This window comes from Lissotriton vulgaris, chromosome 4_1 (genome assembly GCF_964263255.1).
Source record: "Lissotriton vulgaris chromosome 4_1, aLisVul1.2, whole genome shotgun sequence".
In the NCBI taxonomy this organism is placed as follows: domain Eukaryota; kingdom Metazoa; phylum Chordata; class Amphibia; order Caudata; family Salamandridae; genus Lissotriton; species Lissotriton vulgaris.
The window spans coordinates 920,696,350-920,716,305 of record NC_141691.1 but is presented as its reverse complement, the minus strand read 5'-3'; the positions used below and the strand labels follow the sequence as shown (position 1 = coordinate 920,716,305).

The window sequence follows — 19,956 nt, the reverse complement described above, 5'->3', positions numbered from 1 at the left end:
TAAAACCCAAAGTGCTCTATTAGTGGTAGTTTGGGCAAGCAGCCTTAGGCCTAACAGAGGAGTGTAAGACATAATTTTCTAAAACAGGCCTGGATCTCCTTGAGTCATGTGTCCATCACTGATCACTGTTGTTCAATAAATACTTTGTTTGTACTTTATTTTAAGACCAATATCTTTACAATAACATGAGTACATTTTTAATTAAAAATACTTTGCACTTTGAAAAATTGACAAAATATTTTCAGCCCAGTTCAATGTTTTCAGCCCAGTTCAATGTTATCCTATGGGAAAACAATTTTGCGATTAATATGGTAAAGTCGTAACTTACAATTCCAGTCTTTTGGACCAAAGGTCAGCAGGAGCCAGGAGTAGGTAAGTACCAACACTGCATCTCCAGCGGCACAGTGGCGGCCGTGTGCTGGGTGCAAACACAGTGCCTGATGCCCATTGCAATCCAAAAGAATTTATTTTTGGGGGAAACGAGATACAGGCCTCAAATAGGAGGGTCCAGGCAGAATGCCAGTGACAGCACAGTTAGGTTAAGGTGTTGGAGGTCACAGCAGCACTGCTGGTGGAACTCACCAAATCCCGTGGGCTGCGGTGGAGGGTTGCCTTTTGACGTCAGAAATCTTAATGGGCCGGTTGCAGTTGGGTAGGGTCCCTTCAGATTCACTCTGCAGGCGCTGTTGTGGGGTTCAGGAGAGGTTGGCCAATGCTGGATTCAGAGTCCCGGTCGCTGGGGCGACTTTACTTGGCAACTAGGCCACTCGGACTTGGGGTGTGGCCATTAGGTGAAGGGTGAGCAACAGTTGTGGATCAGCCTGAATCCAGAGTCTTTGTAGTTGGTTTCTTCTGAACAGGCCTGCTGTCCACCGGGGATTGGAGTATTTGCTGACGGCAGCTGTTCTCCCAGGTGTTTCAGAACTCACTGGCTGCAAGACAGGTTGCATTTTTATTGAAGTTGGAGACAGGTTGGTAGGCCTGGGGCCAATGCAGTTGGTTTCTTCAGTCTTCTCTGCAGGGTCGTCTTCTTTTATCTTAGGTTGTTGCAGATCTAGTTTCCAGGTCTGGGGCAGCCCACTAAATACTAAATCTAGGAGTGTTTTAGGGGAGTAGCAGGTATGGCCAATGGGCAGTTTAACAGGGGCGACTACACCCTTTATTATGCCACCCTTCTGGTGGAGGGCACAGACCTAGCCCTGATTAGAGGGGTCCCCCCATCTTCAAGTTGGCAGGGACTGAAAGATGTGCTTCACCTCACCTCCTACACCTTAGGGGTGGCGTTGGGAGAGGTGGGCACACCTCCTATTCTTCTAAGTTTTCCCACCGGTTATCCCTCAAAAGTGGAGGTGTAAACCAGGAGCTGAGGTCTGCTGCTAGCAGCTAAAGACTGGGGACAGCATTACAAAGGCAGCAGGCCTTTGAAGCTTCCCTCTTCGAGCACTGGCCCATTCTGGGGGAGGAGGTGTGATGCTTCTGCACAGGATGTGCTTTGTTTCTGGTCCTAGAGAGCAGAAACTCTCTACCCAGGGGTCCAGAAACCTGTCTTGTGGTAGCCGGCTGCCTACAGCCGGTCAGACAACACCAGGGCTGGCAGGAGTTTAGGGGTACCTCTGAGGTGCCCTCTGGGTACATGGTACAATAAATCCCACACTGGCATCAGTGTGGATTTTCTGAAAGGAGTAGTTTGGTACCAATCACTCCTGTGTTTAGTGAAGCCTTCGTGGTGCTGTGGAACTCTAGTTGTCTATGGCTTCCCTTGCACTTGCAATATTAAGGAATGGACCATAATATTGTAGGGGCACATCTCCTCCTGCAGATATGCCCTCACCTGTGGTATAGTGCACCCTGCATAAGAGCTAAGAGGCCTGCCACAGGGGTCATTTACCTATGCCTCCAGGCAGGACTGGTGGGCATGGCACCCAGGCAGGGTGCCATATCACTTGTCATTTTCTCCCTCACAGAGGCATGCAAGGGCTGTAGAATGGTCCCAGCAAGGGACTCCTCAGCTCCAAGACCCTAGGCCCTCAAAGTACCATTTACTAGGGAATTACAGGAGGTAGAAGTACTAATTGGGGATTTGTTTTTCGGGAAGACGCACTGGCATCGGGGACCTGGTTGGCAGGGACCCTGTGGATTATAATTGAAACCACATCAAAACTAGGCAGAAAGTGGGGGGCTAACCATGCAAAAGAGGTCCTTCCTCACACCAATTGTGGATAAACCAATGTTACCATGTTTTAAATAAAGAGCACATGCACTTTAGCACTGGTTAGCAGTGGTAAAGTCCCCTGATTCCCTAGGCCAGCAAAAACAAGGTCAGAAGAGGAGGAGGAAGGGAAAAAGTTTCAGATGACCCTGCTAAAAGGGCCATTTCCAATAGCCTGTCTCATGAATTGCGGTGTTGTTGGACCAGGAGGGGGCCCAAAGTGCTACCCTCACAGTGGTGAAAGGCTACTACCTTCAAGTCAAGCATCATGAACGCAGTGCTGCAGCATACAGTGTAGGGTCAGTAGAAGTGAATAGCTTATTTTTACTACGTGTCAATGAAGTGAGGACTACAGGCTCACAAACCATTTTTAAAATTCCCATCCTGTGTTCTTAACTCACTCTTGGTCTACACCAGTTAGATGTAAAGAGAGAGCATAGAAGTAGTGAATATGCTGGATGTACATGTGCCTCAAAGGGTACAGCATTGGGGTAGAGCAGTGCTTTTCAGTACAAGCATGATTAATGTATGTACTTATTGTGTATATGCCCAAGAAGAATACATTACATTGAGAGATGTAGCACTCTGCAGTGTGTGCGTGCAATGAAAGCATGTTCTGGGCATGTGTGCTTTCAATAAGTACAATACATGAAAAGTGATGTGTTGTCCAAGATGCGCATGGGGAGTGTTGGCAAGGTATGTGTACATGCAAAAAGCACACCATGGTGGCACAATACAGAAATGATATAGTACAGGGCAGTGTGTGCAGTGGGCAGTGTGTGATTGTGTGTGCTGGATGTATGTGCGCCTGGGGTGGCACAATACATTGTGTTGACAGTACTGGACAAGAGTAGAGGAATCCCATCAGACAGATCTGTGTATTGCTGCATTCCTATGAGCAGGGTGGGGCACACTAGAGGAAGAGACTCCTCTTGTACACTTCGAGAGGGTGATCTGTGATTCAATAATAGTTCACAAGGAAGGGGCCTTGACAAATCTGAGGAAGGAGAAGGGGCTGACTAGGGAATCAAACTGTTGGGCTGGGAGGCCAGGTATAAACCTTGGACACATATCACTGTGGTGGACCTCTAGGTGTGAACTCTAGTCAATACAACTTTATTCGATCTAGTTAGATAACATAGATCATAAAAGTATGCAAGTTTTAAAAGAAGCAGTTAAAACATCCTTTTATACAGTCAAAACAAAGTAATAATAAGAGGAAGCCTTTGTGACTGCCAAGATAGACTTCAGATAACCCTGCACACATTATTTAATCATAAAGCAAATCTAACCCTGGCTTCTTCCATTTAATTTAAGATTTATACAAGTCTATAAAAAAAAAGGAAAATAATAGCAATAGTTGTAACTATATTGTTAAAAACTCAGACCTAAAACAAAATATTAACCCTCCTGATTACAATGAGACTTATGGGAGACAGTTAGTTAAAACTAGCACAATTTTCCTTTATAACTGGCATATTAGGCACAGGCAAGCACAAAAAGACTATGCTACACAGAAACAGAGATAGGGATCACAAAGCTTCTTCATAAAAAGAAGAGCAATTTGACATTGATTAAAATGTTATCGCCTTAAGAGTGGTACATTATATTGGTCCAGGTCACTGTGACAGTACTTTCTTACTGGAAAGGCCAACATCAAAATAATCAAATTGGTGCGGAATCTTAAAATAATATACCTATGTTGAGAGTTATTTACTTCCTCCAGATAAGAGTATTCACCTTCATATATACAAGGAATCTGGTGATAGCTATTCGCTACTGTTTTTACTCGATGTCTCTCCTTCCTAGCATAATCTGCTTCAGTCAAGAATAGGGACTTAAGTTTCTTTTTTGGGAATTTGGAGCAAGAACCTGGGTTTGTAAACAATACCGGCACACCTATGGTATATAGTTTGATTTTAACATAGTCTAACCAGGCAATTTTATGTGCATTGTCTAATGACAAGCAATTCCGTAAAATGGCCTGGTTGACATCCATAGTATTTCTTCTCCAAATTGAATGCCACAACATAATCGGTGCAAGTCTTATTGTATCTGTTATGTATGGCATATCCAGTTCTAAGTGGCGAACAGAACTAGAAAATGATGCGGGAAGAGAGGCAAACCTTTTCACAAAACAATCCTCTGTCTTTGGAATGGGGTCTATTGGAACCATGCCCCATAATCTAGACCCTTATGCAGTTAAAGGCTGCTGATCGATCCATTCCAGCCATGTAAATGCAACCGCTCTTGGCTTTGGTATACTTTGCAATGTTCATAGTAAGATTTAGGCATTGATCGATTGTGCCTCGTCTTTTCTGGAAACCATATTGAGTTGGCATTAGGATTGCTTTGTCCCTCGCCCACTCTTCCAGCCTGTTCAGTAAGACACGGACTAACAATTTTCCAGTGCAGTCCTGAAGGGAGATTGGGCAATAATTCTGGGGATTGGCTTTGTCACCTTTCTTATGTATCTGTACTATAACGCTTGTTTTCCACGACTGGGGAGGTCCTTACTTAGCAATTTCATTAAATACAGTTTTTAGCAAAGGGGCCCATAATTCTTTATATTCCAGAAAAATGTCGATGGAGGCCCCATCTGGGCCCGGCGCTTTGGCTCGGGTACACTTAAGTAGGACAGTTCTCACCTCCTCCAGGCTAAAAATAAGTGGCTTACCTGAGAGTACCATGTGATCAGAAGGATCTCCAATCAACTTACTAGTGCATCCAAAAATACCTTTAAAGTGCAGCATCCAAGCATCCTCGTCTACATTGTTATCCACATTTTTATCCAAGGTATTTTTAAAATAGGGGGCGTTCACAACATTCCAAAAATTGCTAGAGGAGGCTGCTTAGTCACTTCCATGGCCTTTGTTGTGGAGTCTCTGATGCTGTGACAGACAGCCCTTCAAAGGGAAGAAAAGGGAAAAAGGTGTACACTTCAAAAGAAGCAGAACCCCAAAAAACACTTCATTTCAGACACCAAATGTGATTTAGGGTCAGGCTCCAGGACTTCAAGAAAGGGAGGTTGAGACACCAAATTTGTCACCTGTCAAGCAGCTACAAGGTCTTAGAAAGAAGTCTTGCAGGTTTCCCCTTCTAGCTCTGACCAGGGCTGAGGACCAAAGCCTACTAGTCTCCCTGGTCGGTGAGTGGGCATAGCCCAGGGAAACCAAGACCAACTGCCCTTGAAGCTGGGGCACCAGCGTCTGTCTGCTTGCCAAGACCAGTGTGCCCTGTGAGAAAGTGGAGAGCTTTGAAGGGAGTGAGGTGCCATGGGGAGCCCTACCGAGAGGACTTCCAGTGCGAGTGTGAGAAAACCACTGTCCATCAATCAGGTTGTTGCACATGTGCAGGAGGGATTTGGTGACCCTCATATGCCAGGAGAGGGTCATCATGGACTGAGCCATGCACTGAGTGCAATGTAGGGAGCAGCAAGCCTGCACCGCCTCATGGCGGTAACCCTGTATGCCAGAAGGGGCCACCATGGTACCGGTAATTGCACAGTAGCCGTCTGCAGTTTGACAGCAATTACAGCAGCAACCCTGATTGACAGGAGGGGCTTCCAGTACGGAGTTCTGCCAAGTTTGGGCTGTCGCATGAGAAGTAAGCTGTGACCTGTGGGTCGAAATCATGCATCCAGACCTTCCCCCTTACCAACCCTGTGGACTTTGTAGGATACCAGAGGGCTTCACTCCATTGCTGTGCTCTGGTCAGTAGCAAAAATATCAACCCCATACCCAGTGTGGGAAAAACTGAACTTACCTTGTGGATGGAATCTGGGATCACCTCCAATCGCTGTTGAGGCAGGCAAAGCCACTTGAGAGAGAGTCTGCACCAGTCAGGTGCTGCCGCATGTACTCTGAGCGGCCAGTCTCCTCCAAACAGGACTAGAGCTTGCAAGTGCCGCTGTCAGGGCACCCACTGAAACAATCAATGCTTCCACGCAACTGGAGTGGGAAAGAATTGAAACGGGAATGGATCCCAAAAGACTTATTGCTGAAGGTGCTGTGACACCATAGACACTTTCAACAATTTTCTAAAGAGACCAAGGGGACTCTTTAGTAACGCTTAACAGTGAGTATTCCCTGGATGTGCCTGCCAGTGAATGGGTAACCCCAACCACACATTGCAAGGAAAAGGGTGGAACAGGGATTTACCAGATAAACACTAGAGCCTCAACCTCAAGATAATTGTGTTAAGTTAAAAATAAAATACTTCTTTTTCATATAAAAGTATGACTGGACATTGATTTCTTCACAATACTGAGTGTATTTTGAGAAAGGAGTTGTGTTCACTAACCTGTATCTATATTCTACCCCCAAAGGAGTCTGTCAATGCTCGTCCATAGCTACTGCGGAGAGTAAAATGCAGAAGGGGTACTTGGCCCAGTTGCTTTGAATTCATAGTAGGTCGGGCCCCGGGACATTTGGAGTAAAAGGGCTCAAACACCACAGTAGGGCCCAGGATCCCCAGCCAGTACTGTGGCCCTCTGAAAGGGGTTCTGACAACTGGCATTGTGTATGGATTACACATTGCCAACGGCAACTACTTTCAGGCACGCATCGTGGAGACCAGTGAGGATCAAAGAGCTGGGGAGGGGCTCGGTGTGCACCGTACGCAGCCAATTCAATATAGGTCATGCACAGTGATCAGATCAAAGATGATAACTTTTTTTTTTACACAATAAGCATCGTTAACCACATCGCTGCTAAGGCTTTTCCCCTCCTGTGCTGGGACCTCATCAGGTCCATTGATCATGACGAGCTCAGCTCGTCATCAGCACAGCTCAACCGTGCTGCATGACGAGCTGAGCTCGTCATGAGCATGGAAGGGGTTAAAGCCAATGTGTCTCACCTATGACAGAGCTATTGGCTTTGTCAATGTTTTTTAGTGATGTTGTAGAGCTGCGCAACTGAAAAGAAAAGTGCCATGTTACAGCCGGTGCAGACCCGCCATATCGCGTTTTTATTTTACTTTCATTCATGCTGCACATCAGCTGTACTGCTAGACCTGTAACAAAAATCATTGGCAAAGCCAATATCTCTATTGTAGGTAAGACCTATTGGCTTTGCCAATGCTTGCTTACCATTTTATCATCACTCACTCTTCATTAGTTTATATGGTCACTTTCAACACACTCCATTCAAATGATTTACCCTCTAAAAATCTTTAATCAACTTACCTTTACACCCTTAACCACTGGCCTCCATGCCCCTAAAGGTTCAAGCTTTAGGCATAATTTACACAATTACCTTCACACCATTAATTACTTGCTCCATTACCCCTTTACCTTCAATCCTTACCTTTACATACTTACCCCTTTATTTCTAATCCTTACACCTAATGCCCTTATCCCTAACCCATAACCCCTTACCCTTACCTTCAAATGCATAATATATGACTCCTTTCCTCTTAAACAAGTGTTCCCTTACACTTGTCCTTTATCCTGACCACTTTACCATCTTACTGCTTTCTCACCTTACCTTTACAGGCTATACCCCTTACACTACCCACTTACATTAACTTCTTCACTTTGTCCATATGCCTAACTCCTTGCCTTTTCCAGCATAACCTCTCACACTTGCCAGTTTACCCCTTACCTTGTTCTCTTAACTCTACTCCATAACCTTATTTTTAACCCCTTTTTCCCCAATGCCTTATCTTTAACCTCTTACCCCTTACCCTTAAACCATCCTAAAAAATATCACCACTAAGATATTACTTAAATATTTTATTGTACTACTTACAACACAAAGTCCACATTGAAATTATATCCCATAAGGAAATGGCCAAGAGGAAATGGCAACTTTGACAATGGAAGGATGCAAAGAAATTGTATTTTTCTCTGCTAACACATTTACCACACATACCATGAAATCCAACCTACACAAATAGTATAAGGGATACAAATACCTGTTACCACGGAACACACAAAATGCCAGAAATAAAAAAAAAAACTAAAATATTAGAAACATTTACTGACATCCGTCAACAGAATAACATAGTTTATTAGAGAAGTGTAGCACAAAGACATGGACAAGCCATATGAATTTCTTCCCCTACTGTGTAAATATGGAGTTGGGGCAGTGGGATAAGTAGTGGCCTTTGGAGTACATTGAGACAGATGTAAAAATAACTTTTATGGCTGCATTACATAGACTGTTTGATGAAAATTTGGGATAGATTAGTGGATGAGTTTGGCAAATACTTAAGTAAATTGAATCAGAGTTATGTCAATGTATTATCTACATATCTAATAATCAAATCCAGGATTATCTGTTTAGACATATATATATATATACAACACGTACCCAGTGGCTCGGCATTTTAGAACACATCATGCATCTAACAACAAAGGATTAACGTTCTACCTGATAGATGCAATTTCCCCTAATAGGAGGGGTGGGGACCGTGAAAACAAGCTACGTAAACTAGAAACACGTTACATCCTTCTGTTGGATTCGAAACACCCCCATGGATTGAATCTTACGGAGGACATGTATACGTGTTTGGCTTAGTAAAACCATGCTAACAATAACTAAAATGTATGTCACAGAAGAAGATAAAGTCAAAAATTAGATCCCATGCCCCTACAATATTAACAATAAATAATACATTAATTTAGGTACAATACCTAGGAGTTATCAAAAGTGTGGATATTGTAAATATGGTGTACATATATGAATTATTTTGGATGGTGTAAATATTTTAGAAATGTTTGATCAGCATTTTTAACCAATATTTTATGAGTAACGAGCATTAAATTTGAGGTATACCACGAACACAAGATTAAAGAGAGTGACATAGACATTATAAATGCGCAGAAAATTTAAGCAATACAACATGAAATATGACGAATGTGATTACCAGCATGACATGTATATGTAGTCTGACTAAAATATAAAAAACAAGATGCAACATGGGTATACAAAAGATGCGCAATATGAAATAAAATCTGGGAATGAATATGGAAAATTAGTTGAACTGGTACATAAAAAATGGTAAAGTGAACGTATATAAGAAAAGTTGCAAAACAAGAGCAAGATAATGGATAACTTTGTTTTTAAATAAGTGTAAGCACTTATCACTTATCACTAAGCACTTTAACAAAACTTTTTCATTGTCGAGTAGCATGATAAAAAGAACGCATAAGTAACAGAAACAATATGGGCAAGGTGAAAGGTCATGGATTAATGTATTTTACATAAATTTAATATGATTAGGACAAACAGTACAATACAATATTTTATAGTATGATCAAATTTAGAATTTAACTAAACAAGATTTGTACTAATGTATTTTACATGTATCAATCACAACACTTTCACCAATGTAAATCAAAATAATGTAAAGAAATGTATTTTACGAGTATTACGCTGTTATTATGTATTTCTTTCATGTCTATGACTAAAGTAATCACGTGGTCACAGTATCACATAGCACTGTCACTTTAAATAAGCCCTCGCGCTCATATGAGATTGTCGAGTGAACAAGCGGCGTTCGCGCTGCGAAACGCGTCTCAGACATCTGGCCAAAATAAAGATTTGAGGCACTGAGAAGATTGGGTCTGTGTCCTGCTTTTTGAGTCCACGTGGAGTGCGCGAGGAGTCTCATCACAGGATTTGGGATATATATATATATATATATATTGAAGAAAATCAGAGATAGATAACTTTGAAAGCTTCCACCAATTATGGGAATCTATAAGAATGAAAAGTGCTCAACTCCACAGGAATTCCAAAAACACAATGAAGGGGCAATAGCAAGAGCTTTGGAAAGGAAATTTCCAAAACAATGGGAAATAGTGGTATTGAAAAGACGGAAGAAGCTCAGAGTAAAAGAATAAAGTGGAATCATAAATGAAGAAAGAAGACCTAACAATCTGGAAGATAATGTCATACTCCAAAGAACAAGAACTTGAGGAAATAGCCCGACTAGAGTCCGAAATAAATAGCAACCCCACGATAGCAGATGCAAAGGCATTAATAGACAAAGTTGCAAAAGAAATACAGGAATTCAAGGACTATACTGTAACAGAAAAAACAAACCAATTTGAAAAAGATAAAAAGAACTTTTCACTCGAGAACGTGTATCCATTTTTACAAGTAGATTTTTACACGAAACCAGACTCAAGGCGATTTTTACCAAGCAATCGCGGTAGATCACGAAATCAGTTCATTACTTTTTCAGATACTTCGTCGTCCGGTGGCGAAAGTGATAACAGTGGCAATAATAGTAACAGCAGATCAAATAGGAACCGCAAATGGAATCAGAACCAACAACAACAAAGCAATGCTCAGAATTCTTTTTTAGGGAGAGGTCAAACCCGACCGAGGGCGAAAGTGAGATGGGAAATGACAACTCGCCACCAACATTACCAAAACCAATAGTGTCACCCATTTTCAACCTCTCACCTAAATCACTGGCTACAGCAGAAGAAAGCATCCTCTCGAAGGGTCTCTCTTTTGTACCATCTAAACGCACTGATTTTACAAGAATGAAAACTGAATTCATTGAGTTCTGCCGCAAATTAAGCCTATTAACATTTTTCACTGAAACCCCACCACTTCAATTTCTGAAGTTACGGGACTGCGTAATAAATCACCCTTTTGTCCTCCGGGGCATACAATTCCAAAAGAAATCATTGTCTTTGAAAAAACTGTACTCTGCTATTTCTGCTATGGAAACGCAGAAAAAATATGTGAAATTTAATACGACAAAAGAACAAACTAAAGCCCTTATGGATCTACGTAATGATCCCACTATTACTATAAAAACAAGCCGACAAAGGCGGCGCCATAGTGGTGTGGGATACTACAGATTACAACAATGAAGTCCTAAGGCAATTGAATGATCAGGCATGCTATCGGAAAATCGGTAAAGACCTCACGTCAGAACTACAGAACCAACTCTTCTCCATCATTAGGGATGGCTTTGAACAAGGCTTTGTAGGTCCAAAAGAGCTGGATTATTTACAGAAAAAAACACCCAAAGGTACCCTTATTTTATATTCTACCAAAGGTAAACAAAGACCAAAACAAACCCCCGGGGAGACCAATTGTGGCAGGATGCGACTCCCTGCTTGAACCAGTCGCCAAATATGTCGACGTTTTTCTCAAACAATTCATGATCCTTGTTACATCATACCTGCAGGACACTACAGATTTCATTAATAAACTTGAAACAATAGAGTTTTGCGAAGGCAGTGACATCCTGGTCACCCTGGATGTCACTTCACTTTACACTCAGATCCCCCAGGATGAAGCAGTGGCAGTGCTCACTCACTTCCTGGAACTGAGACCAAGACCGGTACAGGTGCCAACGAAATTCTTGATTGACCTAGCATCTTTTGCCCTTAAAAAGAATTATTTTTGCTTTGGGAAAGACTTTTATTTTCAAGTAAAAGGAGTAGCGATGGGCTGTCCTTTCGCCCCAGAACTGGCAGTCCTATTTATGTCATTACATGAGGACACTTATGTATACAACAACAACCCCTTTAAAGATCACATTGGAGTGTGGCTATGCTTCATTGATGATGTTTTTATGGTGTGGAAAGGCGAGGAGGACGAATTGAGACGCTTTTATGATTGACTGAATGCACGTACAGCGGACATCAAGTTCAGCATGACACTCTCGAATGAAAAAATATCCTTCTTGGATGTGGAAGTGTTTCCAACTGAGGGCAAACTATCAACTTCCCTTTTTGTAAAGCCAACTGATCGTAACAAAGCCCTCCTATTTTCAAGTAACCACCGAGGAGTCTTCGAGAGAATTTACCACTAGGGCAATTTCTTCGAAACACGAAGTAATTGCACAATGAATGAAGAATATAATTTTCATGCGACTAATTTGATGACTAAGCTATGCGATCGTGGATACCCAAAAAAACTTGTATCTAATTGTAAGAAAAGGGCACATTGGACCCCAAGGGAAACTCTCCTGAAACGTCGCACCAAACCACAGTTAACACGTCAGGTGTGTCTCACTACATTCTGCCCCAATGCCAACCAGTTAAAAAGAGTAATAAGTCAAAACTGGCACCTAGTTAAAACTCTAGACGAGTGCCTCAATGAGCCGCCACTTTTTGCTTTTAAAAAAGAAAAAAGCATAGCCAATTATGTGGTAAGAGCAGCGACTTCAAAGGAAGCCTCTACTTCTATTCGACAAATGATGGGCCTAAACCCCATCACAGGACACCACAAGTGTGGGACCTGCCTATGTTGTGAGACAACCATAGAGGGCTCTTTATTTCAACATAAAGGTGTCTCGTGGAAACACGAGACATTTAGTAATTGTAAGTCCAGATATGTTGTCTATGGTGTCCTGTGCCCCTGCGGACTCCTGTATATTGGTAAAACAAATCAGGAGGCCCGGCAAAGAATTTCCCAGCACAAATCCAGACTTAAGAATCGGGTAGAGACAGCACCTCTGGTCAATCATTGGAATAGATTAAAACACCAGGTCAAAGATCTGAAATGGACCATCATCTCCAAGGTGGAGCGCGATCCCCGAGGAGGAGACTGGGATGCCAGACTATCCAAAAGGGAAGCGCTCCTTATTGTTAAATTGAACACGGCCGTCATAGGCCTAAATGAATTGTCAGAAATGTATAAACTTTAGACACCTTCGGTCCTCTATAGTGAGAGTTCACGCCACTCATTTTCCTTGCTTGTGAAGGCCTTATTTAATTAGACTGACAAGTCCTGTGAGATCTAGTCTGTAGACCCCGGGTCGTTTTCAATCACACACCCTTACAGCGCATGCGCGGGTGAGTAGCTTTTCACTCGCGCCTACGGCTATTTCTTTAGGCAACCATAGGTAACTGACACCTGCTGTCCGGCGCATGTGCAGAGGATTAGTGCTCCACAGACGCCAACACGGAACGCCGACTGACATTTGCGGCGCGAGATTGAGTTCCACTTGGTAAGCTCTTAGACACGCTCCAGGAGGTGCCATTTCTCGGTTTCATCCGTCCCCCCCCCCCCCTTTTCAATAATTCTTATATCTTTTCTTTTTTAGGATCTATAATCCCCTTGATGATAGTTTAATTTTCAAGTCCACCTACACGCCTGTCATTCAAGTCAAGTGTCTGCCCTCGTGCAGGTATCCAATTAGACTCCTTTTCGTTTAATAAGTTCGGACTTATTTTAAGATCTAGGACTGTCCTTTAATTGCTGTGTATGTCCTGCAATTTTTACCGACACTCTGTTATCTATGTAGCCTTGGAACAGACTAGAACACTGCTCCTTGCGACCAGCACGCGTAAAACAGTGGACTGTGTAGGAATCTATCAGGTATATTCCCGTCCTTCCTAAAGCCCGTCCAGCGTGACTCTTTCCATGCACAGGCGAGTAACACCTCCTTTGGATTTGTAGGTTCTTCCAACTATACTACGCGTGGAACTCCCTCCCCTTGTCCTCCCTGGATCCGTAGATTTCTAACGGACCCCAAGGCTGACAACCCAGCCCGGTAAGAGAGCAGTTACACCCTTTCGTGACTCCATGCCATCTCATGCCACTATTGGTTGGTAATAAGGAAATTGCTTCTTTTGCAGTGTGATTACTTCCCAGCGCCCGTCTAAAGATAAAGTCCACACTCGCCGTTTCTTTAATAGACAGAGACTTTTGCTTCACTACACCTACCAATTTGCCTTGCAGACCAGTTGGGTAAGCTGTACTAGATGGTGGTGGTTCACTCTTAAACGTAACTTAGGCACTTTAAGAACTTTATTACATAGAGATCATTTTTATGTTTTTCAGATATTCCATTGGCCCTAATGAGAGTCCCGCTTTAACTCCGATTGGGATTCGAAACGCGTAGGCCCTCGTATAAAGTGTTGCTCTTATTTAAAAACCAAAGTGTTGATAAATACTGCACCTGAGTCTATTTGTACACATTGCCATATAGTTTTCCATCAAATATTTTGAGTCTTATTCAATTCCAAGTGTACTGTCTTCTAGGCTAATAAGCATTTGTGTATTATACCTTATATTTTTATTCATTGAGCAACCTTTTTCTTTCTTTCTTCTCTCTCCTTTTACTGATTCTCCCACTGACATCTCCGCAAGTGATGGAATTGTCAGATTTATGTATAAATGTATGTATGTATTTTGAACGACTGTGATATGTCTGATGAGTATGAATGAATATTGTTATAATGGTGTTTTGTTTAATGGTGTAGTGTCTTACTGTATATAACGTGTAAAAAAAATTCTAAAATAACCACAAAAAATTGAATGAATAAATCGCTATTAACTAGCAAAATCTCAGGTGGAAATGAGATTTCTTCCTTTTTGAGTTAAATTAACGTTTGACTAGCTGTATCAGTTTAGGCATATTCTTTGTTATATAGTTAGAGGTGCTCAGCCTAACTGATTAGAGCCAACTCCAAAGAAGCAGCACAAATAAAAATGAATCCAAAAACTGAAATTATGTAAAGAGTGACAAAGACAATTCGCCAAGGATAATATATAGAAGTGCAAGGCATTTAATGGACAATTTAATCAAAAGCCACTGCCAAACTGAAAGGGGGACATCATGGTGGGAAGAAGGTGGAAAGGAGTGGCAAGGGGTTCTAGAAATGTTACTGGTGCAAGGTATATCAAATTGGGGCAAATATACCACAAAACAAAACAAGAGATGGGTGAAGAAAGGTCAGATTGAAAAACGCCTAAGATCAATTTGAGCAAAAGAAACACAATTGTTGGACGGAATGCAGAGCAAATCAAAACATCCACCCCTAGTCAAGAGATCCGAGTTAAATCCATCATTCTTTTGCTCACCATGTCACCCCAGTTTAGACCTGGTCATATGCAAATCAGTCTTGACCCTGGGCCTCATCGGAACAGTCCAGCCCGAACTGCCAAGCTAGCCTGGCTGATGAAGGGTAATACTCAGAAACAAGTCCCAGGATTCGTGTTTCCGGTCCAGGGAGGACCTTGCTTCGCAGTTTGGTCTGGACTGCTCCCATGAGGCAAAGGGTCAAGACTGATTTGCATATGGCTGGGTCTAAACTGGGGTGGCATGGTGAGCAAAAGAACAATGGATTTAACCCAGGTCTCTTGACTGGGGGTGAATGTATGATTTATTCAGCATTCCTTCCATCATTTGTTTGCATAGCACTAGGATTCATTTTAAGCATGCTTTGACAACTTGAAAAGATGATAATGGCAAAATACTGTCAAAAATACACAAAAGGAATGGGAAGCAAAAATGCACAACATGATTGGCAAACAATAAGGATCTATTTAAAACAATAAGGAAACATGAGCAGAGTGTTGAAAGTGAGAGAAAACTCCAACTAGAACAGTGATGCTCAAAGTAAGGCCCTCCTGACCTTCACACATGCCCCCTTGGTGAACAGCTGCCCTGAGCTGCTGTTTGCCTAAGAGAGCGCTTTCAGAAGGATGGTAAGTAAACAGGCAAGCGTTTATTTACGTGATAACCAAAATAAAAGAACAGAAGGAAAAAAAGGTATCCTGCACCACCTAACTTTCTTAACATTCATTTTTAAACAGATCTTGCAACAAACAGGTTTAAAATGGCAAAATCTCTTCAAAATGTTAAAAGATTTTACATTAACATGCAGAAGCATTTCACCTTAGTAAATACGATTGTACCAGTGCATTTAGAAGTATTATTTAAAGTGATAGCTTTTAAAAATTATCAGAAACATTCATGCCTCCTGCCACCTTGACAACAATGTCAACAGTAAACTAAAGCAAGACAGTTGTCCTGTTGAAACCTCTGGGTGGCTACTATACATGGATAGCATTATAGTATATTAAATCAAACAAATTAGAAAGTTGTGTACCATGCATATCCTGAACATGTATATTTCAAGGTGTTCTTGCATGTGAACTGAAGAAAAAGGAGGCTAAGTGAAATAAAATAATAGCCTAGGATCACACAATTTGGTCAAGAGGGGAAGCGGGATTTATTGTAGGTTTTTTAGTTTCACATTGTGCAATTCTATTTCATTCCAATTCAATAAGGAAGTTACTTCTTTTTTTACACTTGACTTTCCCAAGGCAGGGATAGCAAGCAAAGAAGGCTGGTAAAGGGATAGCCATTCAGATACTGCTTATCATCGTATTGTCAAATCTATGACTCTTCTGGAGACTAGGGGATTAATTTAGAGGACAGTATGGACTGAAACCCTCAAAATAACTCCATGACTTACTGACGGCAGTATGTACATACTTCGCTTCCCCAATGCACACCTTACCCCCCAGCCCACAAAGTCCCACTCCCATCCCGCTGGCATCAATGCGGTCCTCAGTCACACCACAGACCATATTTTGTGGCCCCAGGGAAAATGTTTGTACACATGAACAAGAATCAGATTATAAACTACGTTAAAAACAATAGCTCCAAAAGGATTTAATCAGGATGAGGGACTACTAATGTACATAGAACTATTAACCAATCGAAAATAATTTGGTGTGTGTATTTCTTTCAGAGATGATTCTGAGGGAACAATGCACAAATAGAACAACCCCTCCATGGAGATCAAGAGGCTGTAACTGAAATATGTTGATTAAAACATTTCACTCTACTAATCATAAGGGCTTCTGAATGCACTCCAGTGCACCAATTTAACCTCTAATAACCTACTTTGATATATATATATATATATATATATATATATATGTATATATACACATACATACCCACACACATACACACACACCTAATGTTCTTTGTAAAACAATACTTTATACAGCAAAAACTATTTAATTATAATAAAAACTAACTGGAGACAAGCATACCTTTGAGAATTGTTCATCGAGAACTTCAATAACTGGAGAGATTTGCACTTTGTCACTGCTGAACATAAAAACAAAGTGTGATTAGGTCAAGGGTTGACTCGTGTAAACATCAGTAAATAATTGTATCACACCAGAAAAGTGCAAGGCCTTATGTTACAGAAGCTGGTCAAGATGTTCACAGCAATACAGAACATTTCATGGTGAAAAACAACAGGCAGCTGCTGCAATAAATGATTTTCCCCTGCTCCATCAACGACTGATGCCCAGCCTGCTATTTGCAGTACAGCGACAGCTACCCACAAAGCTGTCCCTGCTCCACTTGGCCTCCTCCACTGCAAACGGGGCTCTTTGCAACAAGTTTTTGAGAAGGAAACTTTTTCTGCAGGACTAACCTGGTCCCTGTATCCGGCCCCTGCTCAATCACAGTCGGCCTGAACTTGCGGCTTTCCCTTGTCTAACACCACCAGATGACCGCGAGTGGTGCTTTGTGGTTTTAGGCACTATTTGCACATAAATCGCTGAAAATGCATATCTTTGGTTATACTGATTGCATTTTTGTCATTCGGGGGTCAAAAAAAGTATTAGAGTTTACTCTTTTTTTATAATTTGGAGTGGGATTTTTTATGTGTTGTGTTCTCATTATATTACTGTTTGTGTTCCACATAAATAATTTACATACTACCTATAAGTTAAGCCTGACTGCTTTTGTGCCAAGCTACCAGAGAGTTAAGCACAGGTTAATTTAGTGACTTTGTGGTTCAACCCGGAAAAGGATTATGGCTGTTACTTGAGAAGGGCCCCCTCCCCCCTAAACCAACAACCCAATTTCTCACAAACATTTTGCATTTTCCTCCTCAGTAGTGTTCCCTACTACCTTTCGGGATGGTATGCAGAAGAGGATTGGAAAGAGAGGATGGGGTGGTAATGAGAATGGAAGGTTATTGAAGAGTAAGAATTCAGAAGTTGCTGGGTTAGTAACATTATTACGCCGACATCTACAGTTACTTTTTATCCTTCAAAAGATTCCAGTGCATCCTGACATTTAAATGATTTGCATTTTCAATCCACCAATTGTTTTGTATGCATGATTTGTACACATAAATCAATTAAAAACTGTAAAGACAGTCACAAACCCAACATGTAACATTTCATAAAACTACATTACATTCCCATATATTAAGAGAAAAAGTGACATTGTTCAAAAAGCTTCCTTAGAGACAATATACATCATCAATAGAGTGGAACCAGGCTAAATAGCACTACAACAATGTAAAAGGAAAAGTTTTTTAGGCAATCCCTTGCAAAGAGAAAAGACCATTATGCAAAGTACAGCCATACTTTGCTACACATCATCAGAACCGAAATACACACCATCCCCTAGGTGTTCAAGTGAAAACAAACAAGAACCATCCATAAACTGCCAAAAACTCTCCTTCATAAGGGTTACATAATTAGCCGAACGCAATCAAACTTCCTAACCTACAGAGTTCCACTGCACAATATACAATAATCACTAATACAGGTTTAAGAAATTTTGAAAGAATGTGACAATTTTGACTTAGGACATCTCATTAGGAGGAAAAAACAAAAATGTACATCCCTCTCATACTGATTGCACATTATATTTTTAAAATATCGGTTTTAAAAAGTGACGGGGTGCAGGGAGAGACATGCAAAAATTAAATGATTTAGACCTTGCACATACAGATCCCATAAATCGCAAATTCTCTCCTTCCTGGGGACAGCCTTCCTGGCACCTACTACTATCTGCAGAGGTAGCAAAGAAATGTAATCTCAACAACAAACTAGTCCTCCGTACCACACGTGGGTTATTTCAGGTGAGACAGAGTAGCTTTCCTGTATCAAAACTAGCTTGTAAAAGGAACAAAAGACAACTTTTTTTGTGGTCTTAACGAGAACATTTCGTGCTGCCAAGCAGCACAAACCGACCCGCTTTCCCGCTAAGCAGGCAATTCCGCCACCTCAACAGGGTCAGCTCTTCATTAGGGCGGAGGAGCGTCGCCTCACTGCTTTCTCACAGTGCGAGACCCAGAAACATAAAATGGTATTTTAAATACCATTTTAGCAGAATGGTATCCCTGTTTGGGGGGTGGGGGGGTCGGGGAGTAGTGGTTTACTCAATGCTGTGGGCCCTGACTGTTTGGTTTGTCCTCTGGGGCCGACCAAACCAGTCATGTGCACTTTGCATATTCTCTATGTAGGCTGCATGCAGCCTACATAGAGAAAATGGCCTCCTTACAGGCGCCCAGCTGGGCGCCATCCGAACCAACCACAAAGCTGCCATTGTAGAGTTGTGACTGGCTTAGGAGAGGGGAGGAAGGATGCCTGCTTCCTGTTCCTGCCAGAGGCAGGAAAGTAGGAAAGCACCAGGAAAACGCAGTACGCGTCCAGGAGCGGTGACGGTGGGGGACCCGGTAAGGTAAGTTTTATTTTATCATCACCATCATCATCAAAATCTTTATTTCGGTTAGAACAACCATAAAAGAACGAAATACAGTACAATAAAATCAAATTCCATCATAATCAAGTGAATGTCAATACATAGGTTTAAGAAGTCCGATACATAAATGAGCTATGGACTCAGTACAGAATTATCTCTAAGGGGGACACACAATTTACCAGACGTTAAAAGTTTGCCAAACACTATTTAAGTCTGACCAACACTAACATACATTTATTTTAAAATTTACGCCCCGCATGACCCCCTCATGCGAGTCATGCCGACCATTAACTGCCCCACAATAGCAATGCTAGGGCTGTCACGAAAGTTGCCAGCAGGCCAAACTCAAACCTAAAGTATACAGAGCTGCTATAGAGTTTACGCTACAAATTTGGCAAGAAATACGGGGCGACATTTCCTGAAAGATAGCAGTAATCAAATAAAGGACACAAAAAAGCTGCCCAGTGTCTAGCAACCTGTTAAATATTAGTAATCAGAATTTTGTCCTGGCC

General features: G+C 41.7%; 1 protein-coding gene across 1 annotated transcript in view; it reads right to left on the bottom strand.

Annotated features, from left to right (window-relative positions):
- SYCP2L (synaptonemal complex protein 2 like) overlaps nucleotides 1–19,956 on the bottom strand; it is a 1,791,741-nt gene that overhangs the window by 852,962 nt on the left and 918,823 nt on the right. Inside the window, exon 21 of the mRNA XM_086966882.1 lies at nucleotides 16,984–17,041. Within this exon, the coding sequence (XP_086823008.1) occupies nucleotides 16,984–17,041 (58 nt within the window). The remainder of the gene's footprint in view (nucleotides 1–16,983; nucleotides 17,042–19,956) is intronic.